General features: G+C 37.7%; 1 protein-coding gene across 3 annotated transcripts in view; it reads left to right on the top strand.

The window, feature by feature from the left end:
- Positions 1 to 18,773, top strand: part of UBE4B (ubiquitination factor E4B) — a 119,448-nt gene that overhangs the window by 60,644 nt on the left and 40,031 nt on the right. Inside the window, exons 6-11 of one of the 3 annotated variants that reach the window (XM_031962893.1) lie at positions 1,807 to 2,035; positions 2,503 to 2,889; positions 3,592 to 3,747; positions 12,511 to 12,652; positions 13,686 to 13,786; positions 15,171 to 15,285. In XM_031962893.1, the coding sequence (XP_031818753.1) occupies positions 1,807 to 2,035; positions 2,503 to 2,889; positions 3,592 to 3,747; positions 12,511 to 12,652; positions 13,686 to 13,786; positions 15,171 to 15,285 (1,130 nt within the window). The remainder of the gene's footprint in view (positions 1 to 1,806; positions 2,036 to 2,502; positions 2,890 to 3,591; positions 3,748 to 12,510; positions 12,653 to 13,685; positions 13,787 to 15,170; positions 15,286 to 18,773) is intronic. The other 2 variants (XM_031962894.1, XM_031962895.1) reach the window with 2 other exon arrangements.

Here is an 18,773-nt window from a genome sequence, read left to right as displayed (position 1 = left end):
TTTGTTAAAGTTAACAGACTTATAGAAACAAATTGTAAATTTTAAGGTTTTTTTTGCTTTATATGCAGTCTTTTCCATTTTGTTTATTTGAATGGTAGATAAACCTAGGATGAAAAAAGTAAAAAAATAATATATTTTTTTTTATTTCTGTGAAAGAAAACTACATCTGAATAAGTTATTCATAGTCCCCCTCAGTATTTGTCACTGTTAGAGGAATATCACGAGAAAGCTTATAATTTCATGAATTTATTTTGTAGCATTTTGTTAATTGACATCTGAACAGCTTAAAAGGTACCATCTTGGTCTTAAAGATCTCTTACAGTGTTATTTGGACTCAAGTAAAACGAGTTCAATACAGCTTACTTGTTGAACTGGTAGTATTTGATGTAGTGTTGTTGGGATTCCAATTTTTTTTCCTTGTCATTAACCATTTTTCTTTTGACTGTGGGGAGAGACCCATTCTGGTCCTATGATTTCATCAGATGAGCAATGTCTGGGCTAGAAACTTCCTAATATAATTGCACTCTGCCCTAAAACATTAGAGGCTTATTTACTTGGGTCTCGACAGATTAAAAGTTGAGCAATTGATTCATTAGCACCTAATCAGTATGTGTTAGAGACAGGGTTGAACCTTGCTCTCTATTCTTTAGTACATTCCCGATCACCAGATGATCATTTTTAGCCATCAAAGGACTTAGAATTTGAGTTGTAAACATTTATTCCTGCTTGGTCTTTTTTTTTTTTTAATTAAATAACTTTTTATTGACAGAACCTATGCCAGGGTAATTTTTTACAACATTATCCCTTGCACTCACTTCTGTTCCGATTTTTCCCCTCCCTCCCTCCACCCTCTCCCCAAAGATGGCAAGCAGTCCTATACATGTTAAATAGATTACAGTAGATCTTGGATACAATATATGTGTGCAGAACCGAACAGTTTTCTTGTTGCTCAGGGAGAATTGGATTTAGAAGGTATAAATAACCTGGGAAAAAGAACAAAAATGCACTGCTTGGTCACTTTTAACTAATTATCTTGAATGATATGACAGATAGGGGAAGATTATTGGGGGGAAAACCTTTTCTTCTGATTCTCAAGAATATTCTCTTCCTTTCTTATCTTATTGCTTTTCCTTGTAGAGGAGACTGCCTTTTTTGCCAAGACAAAAACAAAAAGAATCCTTTTATTCTCTTGCAAGTCTCATTTCTCAGAATTACCAAGATTTGTCAGGGGAATATAAGGAATAGTCTGGCCCGTACAGACTTTTCTATTTAGCCTAAATTCCAGAATTGAGCTCAGCAATTGTCTCTTTTCGGACTTGGTCAGCATAATGCCAGACTATTCCTTATATTCACCTGACAAACCTTGCTAATTCTGAGTCTATATTCTATTTACTAACACTTTTAATAACCATATTGTAAGTGTATGGTTAAGCCACAGAGGATTTACATGTGTTAGAATTTCAGGGAATATAGGATAGTGTGTCACACTGGAGGAAAAAAAGCATTTCAGGCACAAGGGAAATGTGAATATGAAAAAAGCAGGATAAATTCTCAATCTATTCTCACTTGAGAACTTAAAAAAAAAAAGGAACTTAAACCATTTTCACATATAGCTTGCCATTAGCTGATGGGCATTCAAGAGTAGAACACTTCAGGCAGATTCTTATAAATCTTACAGATCTCCACAGTTGGTGGTGACCAGTCATTAGCCACTGTGCTTGCAGCACTTTGTGATGTTTATTTTCTGTGTCCTAGTTTTGGTCCATGATACTGACCCTAACTTCCTCTGTCCTGCTTTTCCAACAGTGTTCTCTGATTTTAAGGATTTGATTGGCCAGATTTTAATGGAAGTGCTAATGATGTCCACTCAAACTAGAGACGAGAATCCTTTTGCCAGTCTGACGGCGACTTCCCAGCCGATTGCAACTGCAGCTCGATCACCGGACAGAAACCTGATGCTTAGTGCAGGATCTAATCCAGGAACGAGCCCCATGTTTTGCAACGTGGGTTCCTTCAGTGCCAGCTCACTGTCCAGGTCAGCATGGTTCCATTTGCATGTCTCCTTGAACCATACCAAACCTAGGAATGATATACAGGAAGAATTTCTTTCAGGATTTCCTTTTTAATGAGTTTGGATGAGGTTTAACACTCTTAGGGGTAGATTTAGTCATCAAAAGTGTTATCTTCTCTCCTGGCTTTCTGGTTTGGGGAAACAGATGTCACTCATTAAATGATGAACTTTGGATATAGGAATTAGAAATGCTGAATCTAACATTGTCCAGCATTTAGTTCATTATAAATATATACACATGGCAGATGTGTGTCCGAGAGCTCAAAGGTAAAAACAGGTGCGGGCCCTTGCTTTATGTGCCCACAGAGGAGGGAAACATGAAGTTGAAAAGTAAGCTTTCCTGTATTTTGTGTGTTCTTTCCTACTTTCTTTCTTCAATTGCCTTTTTCTTCCCCTTTCTCTTCTTTTTTTCCTTTCAACAATTAATTTAGCCTCTATGACACTAGTCCAACTCCCAATACCCCTTTCTCAAGCTATGTGCCAGTGACGAGCTCCTCTTGTACCTCACCTTCCAATGCAGCCGCTCCGATATCTGTGCCTTCCATTTCGCTCAGTCCTCATATTCCAGGAGAAAGCCCTTCAGGAAGCCAGGCTTCGTCTCCGAGGTATCGCCCTTACACTGTGGCCCCTCCCTGGGGCTTTTCGACTTCTCCCACTCTGCGGTCCTCGAGTCTCTCCGCTTTGTCTAGCTCACCAAGCCCGCCTGCCCTGTCGACCAGTCCTTCCAGACAAAGACCCACAGCCATGGGCCCACCTTTGTTTCCTGCTTCTCCAGGTCCCACGAGCAGGCGTCCCTCTGCCCTAAGGATTCCTTCTAGGTATTTTCTCCAGAAGAGAGTTGTCTGTTTGCAGTGCTGGGACTTTGGAAAAATTGTTTTAGTACTAACCTTAGATATGAACATCTGATTTTTCTGTTTTGAGTTTAATTGATTGTGTGGCTAACTAGTGGGGTAGCTCTAATCCCTGAACCCATGCTTTGGCCAGCCTTGGATTGAGAACGTCATAGGGTCGAGTTCTGCAGAATCATGAGACTTTCCTTCCAATCCTCATGCTACTCTCTTCTGCAGAAATTTTAATTGTTAGCAAATTAACTTTCATAGAAGATCAGCATAGAATTTGAGTATTGATACTGAATGGATCACTTTAGATGCACTTCAAATCAATACTCCAAAGTTACTCTCACTTGTAGAGCAGCTAGTTTTTAGGATTAACTGCCCATCTTCAATTATTGTGGTCAGATATCCCTTTTCTCTGGTTACTAAAATTGAGGGCAAAGCTAATGCCAAGGCATATTAATTCATGTGTGTTTGCATGCAAATACAACCTCCTTAAAAAGCAATATCACAGTTTTCTTAACCCAGTAAATTTGTTTGTCTGCTTTATATTTCTCCAATTTGGCTATGTCGTTTGCATGTGGATGGAAACAGCTCTTGTAGTTCAGAGGGAAAGCTGTTGCCAAACCTTTTGTTGCCTTCTTTCCTATCTATTCTGATGGCACTTTTTTACTTTTGTTGTGGTAGTACATACGACCATCCTTTCTCCTTCCTCTTCCTCGCACTTTCTGATATGTCTGGGGACAGTAGTGATGAAGAAAATGAAGATGATGATGGTGATGATGAGGATGAGGATGAAGGTGGTGGTGATGATGATTTTACTTGTGTCCAGTTTGGGTCCAGGTATCTGAGGATTGGAGCTTTATTGCATGCACAGGCACTTAAGAACTAACCTTGTGCATCATCAGCCCTGTTCTAGGGGGTGCTTTAAAGGCATGCTGGTGGAGGAAGTGAAGTGTGTATATTAGAAACAAGGGCTGAGAACAAATGAAAAACTAGTGCATGTATCAGCAAATGAGAAAGACGATTCACTATATAGAGGTTTTGTTTTAAGTACAGTGTGGGGTTAGAAAAAAGTTGTAATATCATAAAACATAAGCTGGAATGCTTATTTTAGGTACTGTTGGAAGCCTTTTTATTTGGCTATCAGATATGTAAAAAATTGTGAGTTATGTTTTCTTGATAGTACAAAGGTATAGAAGAGGGGAAGAAGAGCTGTATTTCATTAGTTATTCTTCCCTGAGAATCCAGAGTCATTTTTTAAAAGTTTTTTTTTGTTGTTGATGAAATTGTGTAAGGACTTTATATCTAGCCTTTTTAAACCATAACTTTATCCCTAAATGAAGATTTCTTCTGGTCAAAATTATTATTTGCCTATCACTACTGTCTAAAAATGACTTGAAACTACAAGTAGTTAAATCTTATTGTTCCAAAGAATCATTAAGATGGAATGTAAGGAGGCTGATGAGGTACTGTTAGGTAAGTTGTTGGTTCTGGAGACTGTTGATTGTGTTGGACTTGATAGGCTCACTCCTAAATTTATAGAGAGCCAGCAGCTTGCTTATGTAAGATAAAAGCTCTGCAGAATCAATACAGTCTCCTTGGCCTGGTGCATGGTTTCTGTATTTTCATGTATTTTTGTTGTTCCAATTCAGGTAAATTTATCTTTAAAAGCAATGCTTCCCCTACAATTGTCATTGTTATCATTCTCTGTGATAATGTATTTAAGTTATATTGGTGTTGGGTGTTAGGGAATGCTTTAGCTCTGTGATGGAATTGAATTGATGGAAAGAAAAAAAAAATGAGTAAAAGTTATTCTTACATTCCCTCCCAATCCCCTATAAAGAAATAGTTACTTTTAACTGGTTTCAATTCAAACATATTTCATACTTTGGATAGAAAAAAAAAACATTTAAAATCTAAAATCACCCACAAAAAGATAGGACTGATACAGATAACTTTTAAAATTTATTCTTGTTCTGCTTAAACATTTTTTTCTGTTTCTGTTTTTATTTTTACAATATTTTTATTGGTTTTTATTTAAAAAAAAAAAAAACTGCATCTCTCCTCTATTCTCCCCAGAGAGAATTCTCTTAAAAGAATTTTTTAAAGAAAGAAAAGGTTCCACAAGACACATGAACATTTTGTTGCTGTTGTTGTTTCTGTGAGGATTGGGGTTAAATGACTTGCCCAGGGTCATACAGCGCGAAATTGCTGTATGACCCTGGGCAAGTCATTTATCAAATGTCTGAGGTCAGATTTGAATTCAGGTTGAATTTCAGGGCTAGTGCTCTGTCCACTGCACCATGTAGCAGCCCAGCACATGAACTTTAAAAAAAAAAAAGTCGATTGTATAGTGCTCCACATCTTTGTCTTTCCTCCCTGAATAAATATGAGGAAGCATCTTTTCCCTTTCTCCTTTAGGAATCTAATTTCAATCAGTTTTGAATTTTTTGGTCTGTCCAGAAGAAGTCACATAGCCAGAAAGGCTTAGCTTTCAAATCTCACCCCACTACATACCAGCCACATGGGCCGCCAAATCCCAGGCCACTAACAGCCCATGATGTTTCCAAGTGGGTCAGAACCAGATTCAAATGCATTTGGGAAATAAAAGCACATAATGTTACATTTTAAAACTAAACTATAGGCATCCTTAAGGATAGATTAGTGGGCACCATTTTTATTTTATTTTACTTTTTTCAGTTTAACACCATTGCGGTAGGTTATTCTCCAAAATTCCAAGTACCAACCTGCGTTGGTACAAAGGGCCTAACGGGTAATTGCATTTGCTGAGTCACTACAGAGAAAGTGGACATTGATTTGTTTTGTTTTTTTACTATTTTATTTAGAACATGACTTGGCATTTTTCTTCCTTTCCCCCCTTTTTATTAGTATCATTTGTTTTTACATAATTGTTATTTCAGATATTTCTCCCCCTTTCCTACACAGAGAGCCTTCCCTTTGTAATAGGGAATAAAAACAATTAGAAAATGACAGTTCTGTCCAATCAAGCTTCACTGGAGTCTGGCCTTATGTATGTTGTTCTGTACCCAGAGTCTCTCACCTCTGCGGTGAAGGGAGGAAGATGAATATTTTCTTCTCTTTTCCAGGCTGAGCTTGATCATTAAATTAGGTAATAGAGGTATTATTGTGTAATACTACAGTTAGGCCATTTAGCACAGTACATAGTCCTGGGCAGCTAGGTGATACAGTAAGTAGAGTATGGGGCCCAGAGTCAGAAAGACTCATCTTCTTGAGTTCAAATGCAGCCTCAGATACTTACTCGCATGTGATCCTGGACAAATCACTTAATTTAACCCTATTTGCTTCAATTTTCCTCATTTGTAAAATGAGCTAGAGAAGGAAATGGCAGATTATTCTTCTCTCTTTTTCGAGAAAACTTCAGATGGAGAAACTGAGCCTGTCAGTTGGGAAACAGCTGAACAAGTTGTTGTATATGATCATCATGGGATATCATTGTGCCATAAGAAATGATGAGCTTAATGATCTTAGAAAAACATGGCTAGATTTAGATGAACTAATGAAAGGTGAAATGAGTAGAACCAAGAGAACATTGTATACAGTAATAGCAAACTTTGAATGACTGTCATTTTGACTATTATAAATACCCAGATTAACTATAAATTAACAAAGGATGCATGAAAGGAGACACTATCTGCATCCAGAGAAAGAAGTGATAAATATAGAAATATGTCAAGAATGGTTTTATATATATATATATATATGTAAATGTGTGTATGTTTATGTATACATAATTTATATTTGTCTTATGGTAGCCACTTCTAAGCCAAGAGTTGGAGGGGAAAGAAAAAAAAGTTATATAATGGCTTTATTATACTTTAAAAGGAATAGTAAACTATACATAGTGCAGCTTTTTCTGTTGTTTTTGTAGATGCTGTTATAATAGTTATAATAGTTAGCAAGATGCTGTTAATAACTTCTTTAAGAATAAATTGTGAGTGCTTAAGGGATTTGATCTTTACAGACTTAGAAAATAGTGTTTTTCCCAACTCTTAAGATTTGGAGGAGGTAGGAATGAAAGGCGTAGCTAGAAATCATACTGATTGTTTTAAAACACTATTTGACAAGACTATTGAAGAAGTGTATCATTTTTCCTTAGAATTGCCATTGTAAAGATTTTACTTTATGTGTCACTTGAGCAATCCAAGAGGATTGGAAGGGACAGTAGATTTTCTGCCTCCAATCACTTCCTAGGGGTGACATCAAATTAGGAATAATTTGAGATCCTAGGTGAAGAGAGCTTTATAGTACAGAGGCACTCCTTGCCTCAGAGTTTAGACTCAGTTATGTGACAGATGCTTATTTCAAGGAAAATGTGTTCAATTCTTGGTTGGGAAGAGTGGAAATTGGCTTAACCCTGCCTAGATATTGTATGGTGGGAATTTGAATGTCTACTGTGAATGAGGAAGTAGAACATAGAGTAGGTCTTTGATACCAGATTATTGTTCTTGCTCTGGTGGTGATCTTTTTGTGACATAAAAATACACCCAAGATTTTTTATTTTCCTTTTATAACTTCCTTTCATAAAGTTTATAAAGTATAAATGTAACTTATATTAAGAAAAAATTGGTATACAAAATCCAATCTTTTTAGCTATTTTAGAAAGTAGTTATTCACATGAATTTGTATTATCATAAAACTTTGATAAGACCTTAAAGGTCAACCTCTTCAGACTGGATATGAACAGAAATTTTCTCTAGAGGAAAGCCAGTCTTAAATATTACTAATGAAAGGGAATTCACTTACTTTCCAGAGCAGCTCATTGGACATTTGGATGATGTAATTGTTAGGAAGTGTTAGCATAAGTCAAGACTAAATTTGTGTCTTTACAGCTGTCACCTCTAGTTCTGATTTTGCTATTGGGGGCCAAGCAGAACAAGTCTTCATAAAAGCTCTTAAAAATAGTTGGAAACAGCTATTATCTCCACATTTCTTCCATTCTCTACTCCAGTGTCTTTGCCAAGAAACCCTGAAAAGGGATCGTGAAGAATCAAATATAACTGATGTGACTAAACAGCAACAGAGCTTTACTGTGTTGTAAACTCTGTAACTAAAAGTTTTTCATGGATTCTCCATAGAATCATAGAATTTAGAAGAGGAAGAAGAGCTCATTAGCCATTTAATCCAACTCATGCACAAAAGAAACCCTCAGTATGCCCTTCTAACTTTTAGTTATCCAGCCTTTCCTTGATTCCCATCAAAACAGCTCATTCCCCTCCAGGAAACTCATTGGTTACTGACAGTAAGTCCTAGTTTATCTCTGCTACTTTTTCCTGTTACTCTTGGTTCTTTACTCTCTTCCAAACATAGTGTAGGCAGATTCTTTGCTGTAGGGCAGCTCTTCAAATATATGAATTATGCCTCGTGTATCTTCCTTGGTCTTCTTTAGACTAAATATGCTCTAATCCTTCAACCAGTCCTCAGAAAATAATAGACTCAAGATTCTTTACCATTCTTCTTCCCCCTAAAACTCTCTGTAGCTTCTCAGAGAGCTTCTTCAACTGTAATTTACCACCTGAAAGGAGTACTCCAGATGGGGCCTGATCTTCATAATTCCTGGAACTTATAAAGCTTTTTATTTAGTGCAAAATGGTGTCAAATTTTATTTTATTTTATTTTTTGCTTCCATTTCACAGTAATGGCTAATATTGAATTTGCCATCCACTTAAAAAGAAAAAAAAAAACTCCCTTTCTGAACAGCTGTTATCTATCTTGTACTGGCGATGTTAACTTTTTTTTACCCAAATATCAGAAGTTAACAGTTGTTCCCTGTTGAATTTCATATTATTTCATTTGTCCTGGTCCTCTAACCTGCCAAAAATTTTTGGATTATGAATATATTCATTTTTTGTTTACCAACATTTATTTAACACCCCCCTGAGCTCCAGACTGTGACTACAAAGAAAGATAGAAACAGTTCCTGCCTTCAAGGAGCTCACAGTCTAATAGATGAGACAACAGGAAAACTAGGCAAAAAATGTACAAATTAGAAAAAGTTAAATAAGAGGGACCAGGAAAGACCTTGCAGGAGGTACAAATTGAGTTAGACTTAAAGGAAATCAGGGAAGCCAAAAGGTAGAAGTAAAGAGAGGGAGAATTGCAGGAGTGGGAAACAGCCAGTAAGAATGAAGCATCTTGTGTGGGGAGCAGCAAGGTGACTGGTTTTCCAACATGATAGAGTATGTGGAAGGGAGGGAGGAAAGGCAGAAAGGAGCCAAGGTCATAAAGGGCTTCAAGAGCCAAACAGGGCTTTCTATTTGCTCGTATAGGCATTAGGGAACCACTTGAGTTTATTGATTGGGGGAGAAGGAGTGATGTGACCAGGTCAGCCATCACTTTGATGGCTGAGTGCAGGAGAGCCCGGGAGCAGAGATACCAGCCAGCAGCGATGGCAGTTGTTTAGAGTTGTGAGGTAATGAAGGCCTACCTCAGGGTGGGGGCACATAGGACAAATGTGACTTAAAAGGAATGTGGCAACAGATTGGATACATTGGAAAGGAAGAGTGCGGAGGCAAGAATGACAACTAGGTTTTAGATAGTGGTATCTCAGGGAGCCTGGTGGGCAAATGTTGGTGCCCCAGATAGTAATAGGGAAGTGAAGAACAGTGGGGAAATGAGTTCTTTTTGGAGTAGGTTTAGTCTGATATGCATATAGGATATCCAATTTGAGATGTCTGGTAGGTGCAGTTCAGGTCAAGGAAGGTCAAGAGAAAGGTTAGGGTGGGATAGATAAATCTGAGAATCACCTGTATGAAAGAAGATTAAGTGGAAATCCATCCAGAAGAAGGAAGAGAAACTGAGAAGGAACAGTCAAGAGGTAGGAAGAGAGTCACAGGAACCTAGAAAGTCTCAAGAAGAGGGTGTGTGATGTTTAAGAGGCTACAGACAGATCAAGAACCATGAGGATTCAGAAGAGTCCAATGGATTTGGTAACTAAGAGATTGCTGGTTGCATTGGCTCAGCACAGATCTGTGAAGCACTCTCCTAGCCTCAGTTTAACAGAGTCATTAACAACCCTGTGTAAGGCTAGATTGCCAACTAGTTCTTAACCACCTAATTGCATTACCATCTGGGCCATATATCTCTTATCTTATTCTAATTTACTAAAATTTTGGTAAGCTGTCCAAAATATTCTTGATAAAACCACATTGGCTCTTTAATCCCTTGTAATCATTGCTTCCGTTTCTGAACGCCCACCAATCAACTCTGATTAATTCTAAAATTTTCCTAGAAATAGAAGGCAGGCTGTGGTTTGAAGTTTATTTTCTTCCCTTTTGAAAAATGGGACACTTACCTTTCCCCAACCTTAAACCTTTCTCATTTTCCATGATATTTTTAAAATGCCACTTAGAGCAGTTCACAGTACCCTTTGCTCTTGTCCAAACCTTATTTTACAGATGACCAGAGCAACTCAAAATAATGCAAATTCAAACCCACATTCATATCCAATGGAAGCTGCCATTTCCATAAAACATTGGTTGCATGCATGCAGTACATGCAGTAATGATTTGACACCATTTAGCTTGCAGCAACTTCCCATCATAAGTTGGGAAGCAAAAATGTAAGGAGAACTTAAGTTCTTTTAAAAAAAAAAAACCAACCTTCAAATGTGGATTTGTTAAGGATTTCTACTCTTAGTCTTTTATGGGAGCTGGAAAAAAAGACATTTTTCCCTCCTGTCGATCACATATATTCCACAAGAAAACCTGTGAGAGCAATAGTCATCAAGGGTATCTTATATTGGGCAGAAAGTTGAAAATTGCTTTCCCCAAATGCAGAAGAGCAGAAGGGCATCTGTGTTCTTGTATGAGAGCCCTAGGCTTGTGACAATTGCCCATGCTCAGTGACACCTCTCCTCTTCTGCCACCGTTTAACCTTCCTTGCTTGTCTTTGGTGGATTATCTTTATTTTTTTTGCAGTTCAGTGATATTGTCTCAAAATGCTCAAAAAACACAAGATTCTGGCAAATTGTACCAGAAATCATTGACGGAAGAACAAAAAGAATGCTGACATTTTTTCTCAAAGGTTTCTTTTGACTGCATCCTTTCTTTGGAGAAGAATCCTCTTAAGTAGCCAAATGGTTCACACATCTAGTTAACTTCTCAGTATGTGACTGGCCAATGGTTACCAGTCTAGTTCTTTAGTCTGTCAGTAAAGTTAGTATCTTTTTCTGAGGTGGTACAACCTTTTTTTTTTTTTTTTTTTTTTTTTTTTTTAAGGCAATCATGGTTAATTCAAGGTCACACAATGTCGAATGTCAGGGTCAGTATTCTAACCAACTGTGCTACCTAGCTGCCCCTGAGGCAATACAGTAATTCGAGTTCTAAAACCTCAGACACAAAACTGGCATTTTTATCATCATGTTTATTTGGAACTGTCTCTTGATACTTCTTCCCAAAAAACCAGATTAGATTCTTAGATTCGCTTTAAAATTTTAAGTGCAAATATATATACAGGGTTCTAACCTTGCCTCCTTTTCCCAAAATTGCATCTCGGGAGCTTTTCTCAGATTGAAGAGATTTTGTCCCTTATTGTATAGTGATTTGTCAGTTCCTCTTTTATTTGTAATGGTCTCTTCCTGGATTTTTGTGTCTTCAATGTATATCAGTAAATCAATAAGACTCCTGATTAATGATCTTACCTCATTTTGCCCCTTTTCACACTAATCTGGAGTATATTCTAGATCTCTTTGGATACTCCCAAAAATAAGACCTTGAATTTTATAGTGCTATAGTTTATGTAACACTTTTTCATTCACTTTTTTTCTTGATAATTTGGTGAAGTAAGCAGAATAGGTAACTTCTCTTTTTCTCTTTCTATCCTTCCATCATTATTTCTTTCTTATTAATAAATTGAAGTTAAGAGAATATACATGCGTGTTCAAAAACCCAATATTCATTGGCAGCTAAGTGACCTATATGTTTGTTCAGTCTAGATTTTCTAATTATCTCTTGGTTGTTTTACAATACAATGTTCTATGATTTATTGAAGATTTGAAAACTACGGGTATTCAGTATCAGATATAAAATTCACAACTTATTGATGAGAAAAAGTTAGTAGTCTCTCAGCCTAAAGAGGAGTGAAGAATATGGGAGTTGAAATTCAGACTCTTAGTGCCATATCTTACTCTCCACAGCCCCTGAATAGCTTCACTTCAAACAGAACTAGTTTCTGTTTAGGGTGTTAGCATTGAAGCTTGGCTTGCAGTGACTCCAAACTGGGGTTTGAGCATCCAAATGACTAGAACTTTATCCAATCCTGGCCTTTGGCTTCTTCAAGCATCACCCCCTCCACAATAATAAAGCTAAGATTCTTGTGATTGTGAAGGCATACACACCTTCTTGTTTCTTAAAGTGGATTAAAATGCAGCCGCAGTTTTGTTATGGAACAAACAGAACAAAATATCCAAATGTTGTGGCATGGTGGTTTATGCTTTGTGTGTCTGCAGGGAATCTAACAGGCTTTCTGCTGTGGAAACAAAATATGATCAGAAAGAATTCTTTCAAGAAGATGGGCTAAAGAAGGTTAATTTTCCTTTTCTTCTTCTCGCTTTTATTTCCCAAGTTTGGGAGCCTCTGGTGGGGCGAGTGCTTCTGATTCCTGCAGTGACCATTTCACCATTGAAATGTGCAAGGAGACAGATATGCTGAACTACCTCATCGAATGTTTTGACAGAGTTGGAATAGAAGAAAGAAAAGCACCAAAGGTAGGCTTGCGTGTGTTGGCAGAAAAACCACCTGATACTTTGTCAGCTTCAAGAGCTTTTAGGACCTTTAGAGCCCTGGGACTTCAGAAAGGAATCCAACGTGCTTTTAAGTAAACCTCAGGGGCTTTCCCTTTCCTCCTTGAAATCCAATGCTTGCCATTCTGGGCAGCATTGGCATAGAGTGGGGAAAGCTCCAGACTTGATGGCTGCCATGTGGAAAAGGAGTTGGATAGTGGGGAGACCCAGCTCACAGAAGCCAATAGGATCAGTAGAAGGGGGGTGGGGGGTTCAGGTGGAAGGAGAGGAAGCAGGGTGGGGGAGCTGTCCAAGGCGGCATCCTTCAGGATGGAAGCTGTCTTTGTTTGATTTACCTATGGCATTCTTGTCCAAGTGTTGGCGAGTCTAATGACCAGAAGAATCGCCATGCTCAGAGATTCTTTGATTCTAGTTTTTAAGGACATTCCCATCTTGGACTTGCCTTCTATTTCCCTCCCAGTTTTAAATCACAGGGGTACCTAGGTGGTACAATGGATAGATTACTGGCCCTGGAGTCAGGAGGACCTGAGTTTAAATCTGACAGCAGATACTTAACATTTATTATTTGTGTGACTCTGGGCAAGTCACTTAACCCCGGTTGCCTCTCAAAAAAAAAAAAAAAAAAAGAAAAACCCAGTTTTAAATTGCAAAAGATGTTGGTTGTTGCTACATTAGTTTCCCACCCATAGAAGAGCCCAGTGGGATGTGATATGGATTGGTCTGCTCAGCCACAGAGGTCATTTGTAGTTTTGTGAGACCAAGAAGACCATTTGATTGGGGGATGCTAGATTGAATGACTAGCTGTGCTCTGAACTTTTCTTTCCTGACAGTAGACATCAGGGCATTAAGAAGAGATTTTATTGCAGGATATTTTCCTGTAGCTGAATAAGGGATGGAGAAAATTCCCTTTCTGTGAACATTTTTCTTGGGACAATTTTCAGTATAGAAAAGGGTTTTCTCTGTCTCTGGTATGACACCCTTCACCTTTCATTTTCAGATGTGCAGCCAACCGGCGGTCAGCCAATTACTGAGCAACATCCGCTCACAGTGCATATCCCATGCTGCGTTAGTGTTACAAGGCTCATTAACGCAACCAAGGTATGGAGCATTGGGAATTCTTGGGGGTTTAACAGTGAGAATTATCCCCATTGAGTTGCCTTATTTGCAACATTTTGAGGATTGATGAGCTATTTTAACTGGAAGCTACCTCACTTAGCTCTAATGGTTTTTTCCATTTGTAAATGAAAAGACCCTCTCTGTCTCTAAATCCTTAGATTTCTGGGTTTTATATACCTGTTCCCCCAATCCCTGAGCTTACCCTCTTTCTCTAGGCTATATGACATATGTGATTGAAATAAATCAAAATTCATTTTATTTTGAGAGTTTTATAATGCCTTCTTAAGATAACTATGAATCTTTGTATTTCAGGATCATTTGAGTCAATAATTTTTTTAAAAGCACCAAAATGAGCATGGGTTGATATAGGTAGCCTTATAATCATACCCATGAACTACTTTGTATAGATTCAGGCAAGGTCAACTTTTGGTTATCCAATAATGGAGAATAGTGATGGTAGGAGGGGACCAAAACATTAAATAGTTATATTTAGTTGTGAAATAAAGTTTCCCTCCTCCCCTATCTATCCTTCTATTTCATTAATTGGGCTTAAGCCATGCTTCAAAGTAGCTTACATTCCCTGAGTAATAGTAGCAGTAGCAATAGCTAGAGCAAATCATCAGGAAGGTCCTTAGAGCACACAGTGTCAGGAGGGTCACTAATGATATCCTAGTGTCCATTTTCCTCTCCTATTTTCAGATGAAGATTGAGGGAGTTCATTCTACCTTTCGGCTGATAAAACTTTTGCCTTCTTTTTTGTGTTTCTGTGTTTGGTGTTTGTGGGTTTAAAAAAAAATCATAATCTTAACTCTCTAGTCTGTGAGCTGACTATTAAAACTTAACTATTGGTCAAAACAAAATGTATAGGCTCATTAATATCATAAACAGGGTGACTATTCAGAAGAATTTAGTTGCTTTTTGATGATTCCCATCAGTTTCCACGATTCAGAATGATTCATGGGCATTAGATTGTTAGATTAAGTTAGACTATAATCATTTCTTTCTTATAAGCTATGTCTGGGGAAAAGTTTTGTAAATTCTTTTCCTTTCCTTCGTAAATTCCTTTCCTTTTCCCCTCTGGGGGATGGAGGGTTATCCCTCTCCTCCTGTCTCCCCCTTCCTTTTTTTTTTCTCTTCCTTCCATAACAGTGGTTGTTTTGAAAACTTTCATAAGCCTTCACCAAAGAAGGCAGAAAAATAATTGAGGTTTTCCTGAACCCTCTTGTAAATAATTAACAGAATATTCAAAGAATTTTAGCCTCTCAAAACCCTGAGACTGTTACTTTTACTATGCAATTCTACAGTCGTCTTTGGTGTAGATTGTAACAAATAGGCTTTATTGTTTTTGATTTCTTTGTGAATAAAGGTCCATGCAGCAGCAGTCTCTCTTGGTACCCTATATGCTGTGTAGGAACCTCCCATTTGGTTTCATCCAAGAGCTGGTGAGAACAACCCACCAGGATGAAGAAGTGTTCAAACAGGTAAGAAGCTTCTGGCATTTCAATTGCTCAAGCTTCAGCCATAAATAAGCCCCCACACCCAGGCTGCTGAGTTATGGGATATTAGGAGATGGGGCCTGTGTAGAATTTCCAAATATGCAATAGCTAGCCTCCTTTCATGTGAAGGATGAAAATCATGTGTTTTTTGTCCCAAAATAATTTTTAGCATCTATTCTTTCAATGGGAAAGGAAAGTTGTTTTACTATTAGTTTTTTAAAATACTATCCCTTAAGAAGCCCCTTTCTCACCTTAGCTTTGAAAAATTGTTCTTTGCTCCCTCACCTTTGCCCTTTACCACAGTTTACCTATATCATCCCTTTCCCTTTTAGATGATAAATTCTTTGAAATGGCAGATCTCTTTTTCTTCATCTCTGACTTCCCCATTACCCAGAATAAATGTTTATTGAATTGAGAACTTGATCGGGCAGTCCACAAGTTTCCTTTGAAAAAGTGCTACCTCTGCCAGATACCATTATGAGTGATTCCAAGAAGCTTCGTGGTAAAATAGAAAGTGCATTTGACAGAGTTGAGCACTGCTTCCCTGTGTCTCTTGAGTGAGGACAAGTCACAGAAGTGCTTAAGTGCTTATGATATTCAAGGTTCTATGCTAAATGCAAAGGATACCAAGAATGGTTTGGGGCTTATAGACCCACATCCACGGGCTAGTATTTTTTATAGTAAAAATTTCCTTTCTTCAAGTAACTTGCAATCTAGTTGATAAGAAGCAGCACCAAAAACATTCAAAGTTTAAAAATAAGACATTATGATTAAGGATATCACAAGGTAGGATAATTGAAATAGAAATACATTAGGAGAACGCTTCACCAGTCATTTGTATTGATAAAATTGGCCGAGTGATCTCAAAAGCTTCATCTGCAAACTCATTATGGTAATGACTCCATGGCTTTCTCTGCCACAATATTGCTCGTTTTAAGTCCTTTTAAGATAGCACGGATTGCTGACAGAGGCAGAGACTTTGGAGGCTTTTAGATTTAGAGCTGTAGTTCATCACTGTCTGATTTTGCTAGACAGTCCTGTTTTACAGAGTGAGCATTTTCCTTTAGGACATTTGGAAATTGAAAGGTTTCACTGAGAAACTAAGTGATCTCCCAAAGCAGGATGTTTTCCTTTTTCCTTATAGTTGCTCTCAGAGATAATGGTTCAGTTGTCCTTGGAAAAGATGGATCCGTTGACCTGTTTGTCACTCTGGCTTAGCTATTAAGTAGTTTTTAGGCATAATTAAGTCAATCAGAATATTAAATCCTTATTATATGCCAGGTACTGTGCCAAACACAGTTTATAATATAGTATTGATACAAAGAATCAAAACTGCTATCCCTTTTCTTAAGGGTCTGCCATTCAAATGGAGGTGGTGGGGGTGATAGAATGACTAGTTATATGCAGTATATCTACAAAGTAGTTGGGCAAAGGGACCCAGCAGCATCTGAGCAGTGAAAGGAAGGAGACTGGGATTAGCAATGAGTAGTGAAGGAAGCCATAAGGGAGAGATGAGGGGCGAGGCCATTCCAACCACAGGCCAGCCATTGAATAGGCAGCAAGTGGGGTAAGGGGTGTTGTATATGAGGAAGGGCAAGGAGGCCAGCACAGCTGAATTGTAAAGGATGTAGAACATTGAGGAGGCAGAAAGGAGCAAGATCATAATGGCCTTTCAATACCAAAGGACTTCCTGTTCACCTTGGACAGTCCCTGGAGTTTGTTTAGTAAAGGAGTTGTATCATCATACCTGTACTTTAGGAAAATCACTTTAGCAATTGAGTGGAGGATGAGGGGGAGGGAGGAGGTAATGAGACCAAGGCTCTGTGAGGCGATGAGAGTCATAACTGTGGCTGAGAGTTTGAGAGGCTTTTGTTGTTGAGCCATTTCAGTCCTGTTTGACTCTTTCATACAATTTGTATGAGACTGTAGTTTTCTTGGCAGAGCTGTTACAGTGGTTCCCTTCTCCAGTTCATTTTTACAAATGAGGAACTGAGGAGATTGAGGAGTCATTGATTGCCCAGGGACACACAGCCCCTGATTGCCCAGGGACACACAGCTAAGAAGTTCTTAACGTTGGATTTGAACTCTGGAAGAGGGACCTTCCTAACTCCAGATCTAGAGCTCTATCCATTGTGCCACCAAGCTGCCTATCATATGAAAGGTGTGATAGAAATGACAAGGTTATGGCAGTGGATTGCATAGGTGGGATGATGAGTATGTATGAGTCCAGAATGTCACTGGGTAACTGGGAGGCAGTTAACTGGTAACTCCCCAGGTAACTGGGAGAAAAGAGTTGGGGAGCAAAATCATTAATGCTCTTTTGGACATGTGAAGTTTGAAATTCTTACAAGTATATTCAGTTCATTATGTCCAAAAAGCAATTGATGATGAACTGAATAGAGACTACAGAATAGAGACTACAATAATTGTGGGAACTATTTACATAGAAATGCTAAATACATAGAAATTTATACAGAAACAGGAGATGATAGATCATTAAGACAGATGGTAGAGAAATGAAGAAGGTCCAGGACAGAGTTTTGTGGGACACACACAGTATAATTGTATTTTTCTCTGATAAGCTATGGTAGAATTTTTTTTTTCAGTTTTTAATAATAGCTTTTTATTTAGAAGTAATATGCATGGGTAATTTTATAGCATTGACAATTGTATGGTAGAATTTTTAATGACCAGGAACCTTTTATCCAGTAATTTTGTAGAACTGTGGTAAAGTGGACTTTGCATATTTCTAAATTGGGAAATAAAATTCCAGAGATGAAAATGTTGAGATATGAATACACATATATTTTATTTGTGAATGTTTTTCTTGTCTCACATTGATTTAATCTTGTTGAGTCACAGGAATGAGAGGTGCCTGATGAATGATGAAACTCATCAACAAATAAAAGAAAATTAGAAAACAATCAGATTCATTCCTTGCAAGCAACGGCCTAACCTGTATACTATTAAGTGATAGAGACAAGTTTTACTAGAATCAGGGTTAATGTAGTTATTAATCTCGCTGATGTCTGGAGTTATAAGCATCATCAAAGTTGGCTCAATCATGACTCACGCATATTTATTCTAACTTTTTTCTAGGAAAGCTGTAGTTTTTGATGACCACATTATTTAATCCAGAATTTTACTATAGAGTTTTGCTCTAATTTACATGATGCTGCTTCCTTGTTTATTTTATTATTGATTTTTTTCTCTAGAAAACAAAATAATCTGTTTTTGGTAATGGATGGAAAATTAAAATACATTTGAAGTGGGGATTGGCTAGATCGTATTGTATTCATTAAATTTTCTTTGGACTGGACAATTTAAACTAATAGAATAGATCTGGTATTGATTTTATTGTTCCTTTCCCCAACTGAATCAGTGAAATGGACAGAATTAAATGTGGGAAGTTCAACTTTCTTGGTAAGAATTTTTTTACCTTCTAAATCCATGAATCTGAGGAAATGTCGAGA

Source organism: Sarcophilus harrisii, chromosome 3, assembly GCF_902635505.1.
Source record: "Sarcophilus harrisii chromosome 3, mSarHar1.11, whole genome shotgun sequence".
NCBI lineage: Eukaryota > Metazoa > Chordata > Mammalia > Dasyuromorphia > Dasyuridae > Sarcophilus > Sarcophilus harrisii.
This window is presented reverse-complemented; position numbering and strand designations above follow the sequence as displayed.